General features: G+C 40.6%; 1 protein-coding gene across 3 annotated transcripts in view; it reads left to right on the top strand.

Moving 5' to 3' along the window:
- srgap1a (SLIT-ROBO Rho GTPase activating protein 1a) overlaps positions 1-14,346 on the top strand; it is a 117,897-nt gene that overhangs the window by 53,298 nt on the left and 50,253 nt on the right. For all 3 annotated transcript variants that reach the window (XM_034685674.1, XM_034685672.1, XM_034685673.1), the window contains exons 4-6: positions 4,819-4,881; positions 12,233-12,412; positions 13,070-13,198. In XM_034685674.1, coding sequence (XP_034541565.1) covers positions 4,819-4,881; positions 12,233-12,412; positions 13,070-13,198 — 372 coding nt within the window. The remainder of the gene's footprint in view (positions 1-4,818; positions 4,882-12,232; positions 12,413-13,069; positions 13,199-14,346) is intronic.

Here is a 14,346-nt window from a genome sequence, read left to right as displayed (position 1 = left end):
TTAAATCTAAAACCATCCTTTTCCACTTTAACAAACAGCTCACTCACCTGGACTTTTAGTTACAGCTCACTTTTAAGAAATACTAAAGCCAAGCCCTTGTCAGGCGTGCTGCTGTGTGTGCCGATCTATGCAGAGCACCATGCAGGCTCAGGCCCCTCAGGGTACACAACTGCCATCACAATACCATGATTAATGTCAGCGGCAATATGAAACCCGCCACTCCTCAAAGGGCGACTTGGTTTCTCCTCTGTGGGGCTGCTTCGTCTTTCTAATGTGGTTTGAACACACATGGTTACGAGCTTAAAAAGGGGAAACCCATTTATAGAGTTCTTTCAACGAATTTAAACCAAACTGGAAACCCCCCCCAGCTGAGAATCCTTTAACATAAAAGGTGTTGTGCAAATAAATCAGTGCTATCAGTTACGCACACAGCGTTTAGTAAATATTGCTGGTAATTGCAATGTGTGTGTGTGCTGCGTTCAGTGACACTTTGAAAGGAGAGATTATTTCACACATTTCTTAAAAGTGTTGCGTTAGGTGTTGCTTTTTGGATGAAAGCCCTCAGCATGTCTTGAATGTAATGCCTCTTTACTTTCATCTCTGTCTTTAATTCTTTCACACACACACACACACACACACACACACACACACACACACACACACACACACACACACACACACACACCCTCTCTCTCGGCTCATGTGATTCCTGTGAAGGCTTTTCATTGAGCTCTGGATCGCTTCCCAGCCTCCTCAATGGAGAGGAGCTGACAAGTGTTAGATCTGACAGATAGTCAAAGGTTCTGTCCTCTGAGCTGACGATTGCTAATGGATTTTCCCACAGGAGAAGTCCGTGTCTTTAGGTTTCTGCTTGATATGTAAGAATCCACAATTGATAGGCAGATTCTGTTAAATATGGTACTGTCATGTTTTGTAAGATACAATTACAGATCTGCCACCGACTCAAGGAGTAGATCAGCCTTTAATTTACCAAATCAGAAGACCTTTCTGTGCCCTCTTCGTCTCCACCCTTTTCTCCAACGTGCCTGAGTTCCACTCTTGCCAAGTTTAGCGCTCCTAAAGCTCTGGTTATCCTGGCTTACAGGATGTTTGCCCTCTCTGATTAGGTGCGAGTTGCAGATCGGAGACCTGATGGAGCAGGTGGTGGTTAGGAAGGTGATGCCAACTAGTCAATTCACCCAGCGTGACACTTCAATTATTACAGACGCCAGCCCGGTCACTGTGAGCGTAATCCTCTTTGCTGTTGATTCACATGTTTGGACATTGTGCAGCTTTATCAGTGAGACACCTCTGATGATCAAAAGGGAAAATCTGTGTATGTATGTACAACACGTTTGCACACAAAGACCAAGAAAGAAACAATCCTCTAACAGGGCCAAATTATTGTGTATTTGTGTCAGAAAAACACCCCTGGATCAGTGTTTGTAGTGTCTCTGACCTTTTGTTAACACCCACAGAAGCCACACGTATGAGTTAGTTGTCTAATTTCAACCCAGGAACCTCGCACCTTAAGAATCTGAATACCTGTCTATGATTTCTTGTAAACAGCTCAACATTAACTCAAAGGAATGTGTTAAGTTTGAGTGTTTGTGATGAATTGGCCCTCTTCTTTGTATTTCTGTGCAAACACTGGACCCTGCAGCTGATCTCAGCAGGTGGACTCTCAAATATTGTCGTCATAAATTGCAACAAATAAAAAAAACATGGCTCATAAATTCTGTTTAATGCATTAAAAATAAAAAGTTTAGCTTTCAATGATTCACAACTGGCTGTGATCGACCTTACGTCTCAGAGGAGGAAATATCCCTATAAAACTTAACATGTAATATTCCTCACTTTAATGCATTGTGTGTATCCTCAGGGTCTAAACAAATCAACCTGAAAAACTTCCTTCTGCTTGAAACACCTGCAGAGCCGTCTTATTATATCTATTTTTTCATCCTGTGTTTTGGATATCTTGTTTGCAAACTGTTAGTGTTCTTCTGTCTTTCTTTTATTGGTGCATTGATGCGTTTCTTTGTGTGTTCCCACAACTATGAATCAAGACTCTGACCTGTTCATTAGTCCTTAACTGCTGCAGCTTGTGCTTGTTTATTAGGGTAGATCTGCAGGATATGAGGAAATAATTCAATGTTTGAATTGCAAGAATGTCACAGATATTCAAGAATGTATTTTAGCTTTAGCTCACTTTCTATCTATCAGCTCTTCATTTTTAAACAACACCTGTGTTTGCAACATGTCCCTCCTGTGTTTACGATGTGTTTATTGTGAGTGCTCAAACTGCAGAACACATGAAACTGTGGTTTATCGTGCATCCCTAAGTGAAGACAAAACAGACTTACTGAAATTCATGTGATGGCACATCTAAGCAAGACTTAAGCTCTTCGACCTTTTAATTAAATGCTGGTGGTTTTTCCCACAGCCACATATCTGAAGGAAGCAGAGCTCTATAGATACAATGTGAGTCTCCATCTGCAGCTGTGTGACTGATGAGCAGAAGAACGTGACTTTGTATCTGTTCTTGTTAAAGAGAGGTGGCCCACGTAGATCACAGATATCTGAGAGGACACATTTGAAATGAAGGAGGGTCAAGAGATGTTCAGTGAAATATGGAGAATGTCCAGAATGTTACTGGCTAAACTGCGAGATGATTCCTTCCCAAGTATTGATGCTAATGAATATGTGCAGCTTGAACTCAGCAGTGAGCCCTGTTAGCTGTTTGTGTTTACTTGCAGGCTGTGCATGGACTCCAAAGTATGATACACTTTTAGCATCCAGCTAACGCCACAGCAAACAACATTGTGCTAATATCACTTTGTTTCCATGAGTGCTTTACTTCTATGAATCTTCATAGCGAAGGCTTTAACTAGCTTTGATGTCACTAAAGTTCAGAGCTCGGTAGCTTTGTCCAGATGAAGAAAAATCAGTGCTGTTTAACTGCATGATAAAGATGCTTTCACTTTTATCCATGCACGCTGCTCAGATCAGTCTGTAGAACAGTTTCCTTCTATTGCACGCAGGCAGGTGCATGTGAGTTTCTATGGTCAAAGGGACACTATCACTAAACCAGTCAATCAAAATCAAGATTCTGTTAAGAAAACAAACAGAGATCTATTTTCACAGCATGAACTGTGCTGTCCGACATCATGTATCACAGAAATTCATCTCATTCTGAATGAAGGTTCAGTTACTTTTTTTTATTTGTTTATCCTCTTGCAAGTGCACAAAATGAAACTAGACAGTCCAGTCAAGTCATGCACAACTGCAAATTAACTACATATCGGATACTTGTGAGCAAAATACAGCTGAAGAAGTTCTGCAGGGCTGCAATATTGCTGTAATTTTATTTTTGAGTGATGTGAACAGGCCCCATGTACACTTTTAAAGTGGTATAAAGAGGAGATTATCATTCACATTAAAAATCATTCAAAGGGGTAGGATTTAATGAGTTTTGACTTCTTCCTACTCCCTTTTGCAAATTTTTTTACATGTTTGAAATAAAGACATTAAATGAAATTAAATTGCCTTGATTTGTCGCCCAAATGCCATTGAAAATATGTCAGTTTGTGTTCTTTGGAATTGGGGATGTTTATTTTTCTTTTGTTCAATTCAAATCCCATGCATGCTTAAAATTGGACATGTTGTTGCAGATTTATACATCAACATAGAACTTTACTGGCCAACAGTTTGATAGCCTGTTGAGCTTAAGCAGCGATGCTAAATCGATGAGCGTGAAATAAAAAAACAAAAGATAAACTGGCACAAAAATATTCAGGTAAAAATCATGCTCATTAAGATTTATAATGTCATGAAGAAGTCTTTAATTTTTGGTTGAGTCACAAACCAAACCAGAAGTCCTGAATGAATTCAGGTTCCAGTTCCACGTTACTTCCTATTCAGAAATCGGCACTGAGCTCCAGTCTTGATCGGGAGTAAATCTCTTCTCTCGGTGGTTCGATAGTTTCTCAGAACCCTCTCACAGCGGTTTGCAGGGAGCGGCTCCCAGAATGAGATTTGTCTGAGGATAACCGGGTTAGAGACAGACCTGGAGTGCAGACCACGACTGTAACATCATCCAGGTAGCAGCCAGTGGTATCAACTGTGGTGCCGAGATATAAAAAAAAAATCATCATCATGACTCATAATGTCTTTGACATGTGATACAGTATAGCAGTGAAGGAAAAATGTGAGCACTAAAGGTAAATTAAAAGTGAAAGGCCCTCTGAATCCATCCCTGCATCACCGTTAAACTGTATCCCATAACAGCGAGGTGCATTAATGTGGGCGTGTGTGTGTGATAGTATTACTGAGTCAGCTCTGTGGCACGGCTGATTGAGTTAACATATTTGGGAAAAATCTTTCAAACTGAGGCGGAGAAGCGGGGTAATGTGTTGAGCATGTGGGAAGTGAAACTCAAGCCACATTCGACCATTTCAGTAGAGAAGCCGTTGTGACACTGACACCACTTTCACATCCCTGTGTTTGACATAGGATGATAAATCTCCTGCTCTCTTGTGCATTTGTACATTTCAAACCGCAGGTCAATGTCTGGTCTCTGCTCATCATTCATGTTAAACCAAGTACAGAGATAAGGATTTGAATCTGCGTAACAGACGAGTTTCATTAGAATGAAAGTCACTGTAAGAACTTTAATAACACAGATTACACTTTGCAGACAGTTCTGGTTCCTCTGTTTGGTTTTGAAAACAGCACTAAATTTTTGTTTTGGGGGAAAAACTGCTTCATTGTGTGAAATTGCAGATTTATCTTAATTGTCTCTTTGTGTTTCTCTTTCAGAGCAAGGAAATAGCCTTTCAGCTCCAGGAAGACTTAATGAAGGTCCTAAATGAGCTCTACACAGTGAGTAGTAATGACTGCCCTTCTATAAACTAATGCATTTAAGCAATGTGTTTGAGACTGCTTTATAGCTCCAGGCTTTCAGTCTGAAACCCTGCAGTTCAAAGATGTCTGGGGGATCAAATATTAAACATCTGAGCAAGCCGAGTGCGTCCAGAGTGACCAGACTGCAGTGAGAGTTTAACACGATCTCTTCAGGCATCACAAACTTTTTGTTCAAACTGTGAAGTCATCTTTACGTTTGCTTTGACATGTTAAACTTAAATCTCTTATCAGGTATGTTTAAAACAAATTCATGCAAAGCCAACACAAGGGAGTCAGAGTCAGAGAGTATCTGTCTGCATACTTCTCTGTAAGACATTTTCTGTTTGACATTGTGCCGTTATTTAACCGCTGTCACATGGGACGGCAGGGCAAAGAGGGAGATCACATGCAACAAGGTCCCCACCAGTTAGATTCAGATCAGGGATGTGAGGGTAAGGGTTATATGCCTTAGAAAACCAGCTTTAGGGACACATACCATGTTTTAAGGAAATGTAGCTGATGTTAGGTTAACTCTATAGAGTTTATATTCTCTGTTTTTAATACTTCTTTTAAGTTATGCTGTAAACAAAATATTGAAAGCCTAAGGGGGGATGGAGCTAAAATCAACTAGCTGCTTACTTTTTGCATTTGGAAATGTTTCCCTTATTATTAAACAACAAATAATCTCTACTCATACACTCTACATACAAAAGCAGGGGTCTGGATTTAAGTTTGATTCTGGTGTGTTCTGGTTTCTGATTGCAATCAGAGCAGTATTGACCAATCAGGGGTCAGCAGGCTTTGGTGTCTTTAGGAAAAACAGTCTGTATGAAGAGCAAAAGCAGGAGGAACACAATCCAGCATAATGCCATCCTGGCTCCCATGGTTGGTAATCTGAGGAGGATGTATTTATCTGTATAAACAGATACCTGCATGAAGAGCAGCTAACAATCTGTTCTAGATCAAACATTTACACTGAGACACAAATCTGCTTGAAGCTGTGTCATTTTTTATGCTGCTGTCTTGGCCAGGACTCCCTTGAAAAAGAGACTTTGTATCTCAATGGGACTATTTCTGGTAAAATAAAGGTAAAATAAAAAATAAAAATAAAAATAAACTAAAGACAATCAGCGTTTAGATTTCATGACTTCCTGGAATGTATCAGAAATGATGGATCTCATCTCCATTCAACACACAAACATTGTAAAAGTAGGTTTCTTCTCCTCTTGAGGAGAGACCTGGCAAAGCTTGACTTTGACGTTTGAATCTGCATCACGATGTCGTTGTTTCAGCAAACTTAGGACCTGAGCAAAGCCTCTGTGGAACTTACTGTTTACAGTGAAACTGAGACTCACCACAAACAGACAAAGGGGGATAAACCAGGAGATGACAGTGTTTACTTTGCAGACATACTGGAGGGGTGAATCTCACTTTTGATCTGAACACACGGCTCAAGTTGATAATTGGACTGTAAACAATGAAACGCACAGAAAATAAAGTCTTGGCTGGAAGTTGCTCAAAGATAACCACGGGCTGCACGGTGATGCTCTAAAGGTTGGCCGTCATTCCTAAAGATACAAGATATAAGTTGCTAGATGACAGACGTTAAGTTTTGATATCAGAAAACAAAGACGACAGAAGAAACAGAACCATCTAACCAAATTCCCCCGCAGTGAGAATCAAATCAGAGATTTTAATATACAGAAATATGATGTATAAAACCAGCTGACAGACACATTATGTTCATTTTGAGAAGCATAGCAGTGGCTGCAGATCTCTGAGTGGTAAATTTAGTAACATCAATAACTTTGGTAACATTTCAACAGACCGTCAAACCTCTGCATCAAACAAGCCTCACATCCGCAGCGTGGTTTCCATCAGGGCTGTTTCCTCTCCTCTGTGTGATCTTCTGCTGTTAGTAGATGTCTGTGTGGAGCTGTGACCTTGTCGGGGAAAGATACTTAAATCATGAATCAATAGCTAATTCGTCAGCTTTAATGTCCTCCAGTCTGCCCTGCCAGTTTAATACCTCACACATGTTGTGGGACAATTAGAAGCTGTTGTTGTTGGATAGGAAACAGGACGGATTCAAGGCTCTGTTTCTTATCCTGAAACCAAGAGGCTGTGCTGTTTTTAAATGACTGACAGGGTTTTAGCTTCTTTGTGCCACTAAAGCCCCTAGAAACATGAACTCTTGATCATTTACAGAACTTTTTAGAGATTTAGGTCCTGACATTTTAGACTTTCAGATGTCTCACAAATAGAAATGTCAGTGTTGTGTACACTCTCATAACTTAAAATATTCAGTTTGACAGAGGTGATAGGGAAGAGAAATGTTAAGTAATGGCTCCTGTTTCTGTTTTAATATCACTAAAAAATCAATAAGGATATTTTCACAACCATAGAAAACGTATAAGAACAACTGAGGTGTGGGGTAAAGAGAACAAAGCAGAGAGACCACGCTCTACATGAATTAAGTCTTTCTACCCACTCACTCATTTTCAATGTTCCAGACTATTACCTGCTGCGTTTACACGTCTGAGGAGCCATCCAGTGCACATCAGAGAATTAAAAAACATAAAGTTGATCCAGGGAAACTTTTGCAAGATGCTGATCCTTAAATTCCTTGTAGTTCCGCTTTATATCGCAGTCACTGAGGAACATCAAAAACGGGAGTACACAGGAGAAACAGGATTTCTTGAACTACTCTTGAGATGGGCCTCAAGTATGAAGACATTAAAGGATTGCTCACTAGTTGGCACAATTTTCACAAAAAATTTAGACATTTCAAGAGAGGACTTAGAACAATGATGCACTTTAGCCTACAAGTAACTGACTTCTGTAGAACTAGAAAAGTTTGGGACTTCCCAGGTCAATAACTCTTCAGCTAAGCATTGATTCTGCAAAGCGAGCATCTACATGTGTACAAAACTGTGTGTATGCGTCAGATTTCAAACTGTGATTCATTGATTTTATGTTCAAACATGTATTTTATCAGTACACCTACACTGGCCTTCAACTCTTGTGTGCAGGGACCTGGGAAGAGTTAATCTGAGTAGCAAAGTCTGTCACTTCAATTAAACACGATCAGCCAGTAAGATCCATGAATCAAATGTCTGAAATAAACACGGTACCCTGAGATGTACGTAGATGGAGGCACATGTTGAGGCAGTTTGTGTTGCTCATGCAGCCTCCATGTTCTTGTATCACAGTAGTTACACCTCCAGTCAATCGCCATGCTGCTCCAAACACATCTACGTGTTACTCCAAACTCGATGTGTGTCGCTTTCACTCCAGATCTGACCTGGTTTAGCCCCTGTGGGAAGATACATCCACGCGCACACACACACCCTCGCACACATTCAGGAGCTATTGCATCAGTCAGCCACAGTCCCGTTGACGGCCTCCACCAATGAAATAACAGGTCTGCTCCGTCTCTAAATTTGTCCCTTCTAAAAGAAACACCAAAGTAAACACAGCAGCAGCAGACTCCAGACCAGTAAGTGAGGAGTGCAGGCCGAGGTCAGTCACCCGTCTCTAAACTGGTTCCAGTTGGCCAAACCCCACCAAAGGCAGAGGGCTCCACACTGCGTCTCCGTTGTTCCACTCGGACTAAAATAACTCGGACTGGGAGGAAGATGTTTAGACTTGGAGACGGGCGAGTCTCTGTTTGCGCTGAAGCTGAGGTTTGGTGCAGACGAGTGTATTGCAAACACAGGTTGTGAGCTGTAATTTGCTGGAGTTGGTTCGTTCCAGGTTAAACCACTTGTGCTTTATGTTACTGCCTTCTCCTGGTTGTTTGAATTAGTTTTCTGGCTTTAGGACATTTGTTTAATCACAACTCTCCAATTTAGTGACAGAGACATTTGAATAAACTGTCAGACTTGAGGCTTGTTAGATGGTTTTGAACAAATTGAATAAATAAAACAAGATAAATCGTCATAATTTGACAGGTTTTCATGTCTTGTTGCTTATTTGGAAGGATGTAAATATGGTTGAGGTGAATGGATTATTTACAGCTTTCCTTTGCTGCCACTCCTCCTCTATATCCCCATGTCTTTGACTGCTGTAAAGTCTGGATTACCGTACATTTTACAGATGGAAATTTACATGTATGCAGCTCCATTAGGTGTGAGAGGAAAGACAGAATGCAACGTTTGGTGCACACAGCTTCTTTGGAAAGTTGACTTGGTGTTTAAAATCCGGTCTTGGTACTGTTGTTGTGTTTGTATAATCTTAGATTTCTAGATTGAAGGAGATTGCCTGCTCTTCTTTGCTTCAATTATGATTCTGTAAATGTTAATTATTAATTGCCATGCATCTCTAAGGGTCAGTGAGTTCTGCACGTTGGCCTCATATCCTTGAATTTTCTCCCACAGTTGGTGATTCATGCGCACAGTCCTCTCCAAGCCCCCGGACATGTTTCTGGTCTTTGTTAATGAGACTTTTATGATCGCACGGCTCTCTTCAAGAGAACATTGTTTGGGTTTTGTGGTTTACCTGCTTCTTAAGAATTGAGTCACAGCTCAATACATCTATGGACTCTGCATGAGTAACGCGAGTAACGCTCACACTCAAGCGTGTACTGATAATGATGACTAAAACTGCAGGAAGTAGGGCGAATCAGGCATTAAGTGAACTTTCTGTCGTACTGTGTAATTACTGTTTGACCACAGAGGGCAGACGGGTTTAGCTTATTTGCTATCCTAGAAATAATTTGATATATTTGTAAGCCAATGTCATTGTTACCATGAGTCCAACAGGACTTTCCACTTCTTTTGAAAATGCATTATAATACCCTTTTATTCCCCCTGTTTTCCACTTGTGGCAATCTCCGAACCCATCAGTTATTACCTAACATCTCCGACTCTGTGTTTCTTGTGTAGTGAGCAGTTCATGTTAATCGTCTTCAAGCCAAGGTTTCCTTTTCTGTACTTCTCTGGGTGTTTTTATACTTTTAAATTCAGTACGAAACTTTTTGATGCAGTTTCGTTGCCACCAATGCAGATCCTTCTAAGGTGGAATAGAATATGAAAAATGATCACCATCACAGCAAAAGTATACGCTTGAAAACAAACCACTTGTCACAGCAGTACACTTCCCTCTTTATGACCTCATGTCCAAACCAAGAGGGAAATCCCAAATCTTCTTCCTCCCCCTCTTAAACCCAGAGTAGTGAAGGCAGCATGTTGGATTCAGCTGCAGTGATTTGCGGTTGCTGCAGTCGTGTGAGCGTCTTTTATAAAAAGGCTGGAGAGGATCTGTCTTTGGTTTGTGGTTCAGGAAGAGATGAACCGCCTGCTGAGGGACGGGTTGAATCGATTTATGATGAATAAGTAGAGCAAAGAGAGCAAGGCTCAGTTGTGGGTTATTAAGGGTTAGTCACGACCTCTGACCCCCTAGGGACTGACCGGCATTGAGCTTTTTTTTTTTTTTTTTTAACTTAAATGGTGCTACTTTAGGATGTGGCCCGCTATTAGTAAGGGATGTCTCCAAAATCCAAGTCACCTGAAAAACTGACCCATGAGACTTCAGTTATCCAGGAGGCTGAGTTTTTGTTAAGCTTTGGTTCAGCCTGCTGATTTTAAAAGAGGCTGCAGTGATCTGCTTGTGTTCACCGTGCTGCGAAGTGCGAACAAACTCCAGAGTAGCGTAGCAAGAGACCATTAGCAGACTGATAACGACAGGGCTGTGTTAAAGGGTAGAAGTATTATGACATGTTTGATTTTAGGATAAACCAAGATTCCAGCTTTGAAATTTGGTTGAAAACATGCCAGAACGTTCAAGACCTAATATCAACCATTTTCAGACTGGCCAATATACTGGAGCTGTGAGACTCTGACAACTGAGGGAGAGAGACCATTTTTTAAATGGCCAACTTTTGAGAGCGGCTGACTGTTATGTAGTGATATATTGCCATATTGTGTCCCGTTGTCCTATTTAACTTTCTTGTAAGTCGATGTGGTGCACTGTAATACAATCACTATGCAGCAATGTAAACAATGTTTGAATGCATGATGAATCTTATCCCAGAAGGAGAAGTACCTGTGAAATCTGGTTGAAACATAAACTTTGAATCAACTTCTTCAATTAGATGCTGAAAAAACACATTTTTTACCAAGGTTTAGCATCTTTCCAGCAGTTGGTAGCTTCAGAGGTTTTTAAGACATTTTCCCAATGTTAAAATGCTCACTAGGTACAAAGGCAGCTGCCTTCTATAATGTTGTTCTACATTTGGGTTATTATCTAATAACAAAAAAAAAAAAACTGATACCATTACTTTAGTGTCAGGACATCATATACATATATCTATACACAATGACCAGAGTTTGACAGCAGCAGCTTTCTCTCCCTGTTTGCACGCAGGCTGCTAACAGTGATTAATGGGGACAGTGAGTTACTTTGAATACAGGGATGTGCTGTGTCTGTCACTCAAAAACTTCCTGCCGGGGCGCTGGTGGCCTAGTGGTCTAAGCGCCCCACATACAGAGGCTACAGTCCTCGTCGCAGGGGTCGCCGGTTCGATTCCCGGCCGGTCTACCATTTCCTGCATGTCTTCCCCCACTCTCTACTTACCACATTTCCTGTCCCTCTTCAGTTGTCCTATTAAATAAAAAGGCCAAAAATATATCTTTAAAAAAAAAAAACTTCCTGCCAATCCTTGAATTAGCTGCTTTACAAGTTTGATTTCAAGACTTACAAATGAATTATTAAGAGGGCTCCAATTAGCTCCTTTGCAATATCAGTTTCATACAAAACTACATACTTGCTCTACTGTCAGGAGATACAGATAGGCTGTAGTCATCAAACCGTGTTGGACTTGCATTTTAAAAGTCTTCTGATCTGTAAATGAATTAAGATGAATTAACTGCTCCTTGATATGAATTTGTGCCAAATGAAGATGTTTTATCTAAAACAAAAGAAACAGAGGGGACAAAGAGTAAATAAACACCAGAAAATGGTGCAGAAGATCATTAAACTGGTGCATGACTCTTTACCATAATGCAGGAAATAAAGTTTTTATGTTTAAAATACCCTGGTGAAGGACCTCTGGACCTCCACTTAGTATAAGCTCCCTGTACTGTGGTCGTCTAACTCGATAAAACCAACTATATACTGGCATTTAGCGTACAGATGGAGCTGAGGGTGCAGATGTTGTTGAGCTTCAACATAAACTGTTGGTTAAATGTTTGTGCAGTTAAAGGTGCAGCACCCTGCTCTGTATTCTCCTGCCTTTTTCTCCTTTGCGAGTCATGTTCCTGTGTAGTGAATAGATCAACATCAGGTAAGAGTCTCCTCTGAATACTCACACCTTTATTTTTGTCTCCAGGCGATGAAGACGTACCACATGTACCACTCAGAGAGCACCAGCTCAGAGAGCAAGCTGAAGGAGGCCGAGAAGCAGGAGGAGAAGCAGATCGGCAGGGGAGATCCGGTCTTCAGTATCCGGATGGAGGACAAATACCAGAGACGCAGCTCTGTGAAGAAGATCGAGAAGATGAAAGAGAAGGTAGAGCAGCAGGAGTTCATAATCCTTCATGCTTTTAATCCAATTTACAACATTTAGTTTAGAAGTCTTCTGAAGTTAGTTTTTCTGTCTGTAGTTTAATAAGAAACCAAACATCTGATCAGGCTTTTGAATGCTCTGTCATCACAGCTCAGAGGCCCAGCTGACCTGAGTAATGCACACTGTAAGCATCGTCATACACAAACGAGGGGCCATTTATTCCCAGAAGAGGCCTGTTTTCTGTAAATCTGTCACAAAGGACTTCAACAGCCTTTTTAACTTGACTCTTCCTGTAATGCATTTGGGAAGTGTTAAAATACGTCTGTTTTGGAGGCGTTGAGTCAGAGCCTGATGGTCAGTGGACGGATGACTAACTCTATGGCAGGGGGGAAAAAGACACGGCTCAGACTGAGTTGAAACAAAGGACACAAGCTGTTTTTGGTTTGCTGTTTTCTTCCTGTTTTGCTATTTTAAACAGCATCAAAGTTATTTAGCTTTAATGTTTATTGTGCTGTTTTGTCGGTAATCCAGTCTCAGCTCGGAGATTCAGAGACATAAAAGCACAATCAGTTGTCAAAAAGGCAGCTCTCGACTCATTAAATCCCTCCCCCCCTCTATGTTTGTCTGTTTTCTCATCCTCAACTCTAATTCTCTCATCAGCGTCAAGCCAAGTACTTGGAAAACAAGCTGAAGTCGATCAAAGCCAGGAATGAGTACCTGCTGACTCTGGAGGCGTCGAACTCCTCTGTGTTCAAATACTACATCCACGACCTCTCTGACTTGATAGATGTAAGTATTTAAACACTTTCCTCTGTCAGCTTTGTTCAGACTGGTTTATCTGTCTCTAGTTAGACTGGAGAAAGTTTGTCTTGTGTATCATCAGAATATAATCATGACAAGTACGAAAATATAAGCCTTTAAGAGTCGTCAGTATGCTAACGTTTGTCACATTGGGTCGTTAGCAGAGTTGTTAACAGAGTCGTTAACCTAGTTCCTGAGAGTCTTTGGTCTAATGTAGTTTTGAATTCTCTATCACAACAAGGAAGGCCACATTCACACCGGGGGATCATGTAACCCCAACGACCTATAGGTGACCAAAATATGCACAAACTAAGAGGTTTTATCTAAAACAAAAGACACAAAGAGGACCAAGATTGAATAAACATCAGAAAATGATGCAGAAAAACTGTTAATTGGTGCATCTCTAGTTAGACTGGAAAGGTTGTCCTGTGTACCATCAACAATAATCACAACACACATTGGATTAGAAGATAATCTTGATTTTCAACAGTTTTCCTTGCTCTCATGTTGAAGAAACCTTTGATATTGACATCCTGATGTCTCTGGCAGCCGGGTCAAGACAAAACAAATCTAAGGACACAAGAGGGCTTGACCATAAAGCTAGTTAAGCATCTCCAGACTTTCATAGAGAAGGAAATGGCTTAATGCAGCTCCACTTAAAGATGTCATCATGAAGCTGGTTATGAGCTGTTTTTGTTAGCTCTTTCTCCTTCAGGCTCTGAGTGCGCTCACATGATAGGGGGTGTTAGCTGCAGCATGTGACGCTTCTCCAGAACAGCTGAGACGATAAATACATAAAAGTTATTGCATTAAAAAACAAAGTGGAATCCTTGATAGAAAATCAGCGAGTTCATTAATTTCCTGATGTATTGACTTCACCACAGGACACAGTCTAAGTGCCTCCTGTTCATTATGTGACAACTTCTCAATGTAAAGCTTTAAGCTTTAACAATACTACCAAGAGTTCTGCAGTTTAGTCAGCAACTGTGGTCCGGTTGGATACTTCATAATACATGCACAGAAATAAATAGTGTTTACCAAATGTAAGATAAATTACCGTTAAATTTAGAAAATTAGATGCATTTTTAAAGTTAAATTTTTTGGGCTTCTACACTTTTATTTTATAGAGGAGAGGA

The sequence above is a fragment of the Notolabrus celidotus genome, chromosome 6, assembly GCF_009762535.1.
Source record: "Notolabrus celidotus isolate fNotCel1 chromosome 6, fNotCel1.pri, whole genome shotgun sequence".
Classification (NCBI taxonomy): domain Eukaryota; kingdom Metazoa; phylum Chordata; class Actinopteri; order Labriformes; family Labridae; genus Notolabrus; species Notolabrus celidotus.
The sequence above is the reverse complement of the archived record's forward strand: the minus strand, read 5'-3'. Positions and strand labels throughout refer to the sequence as shown.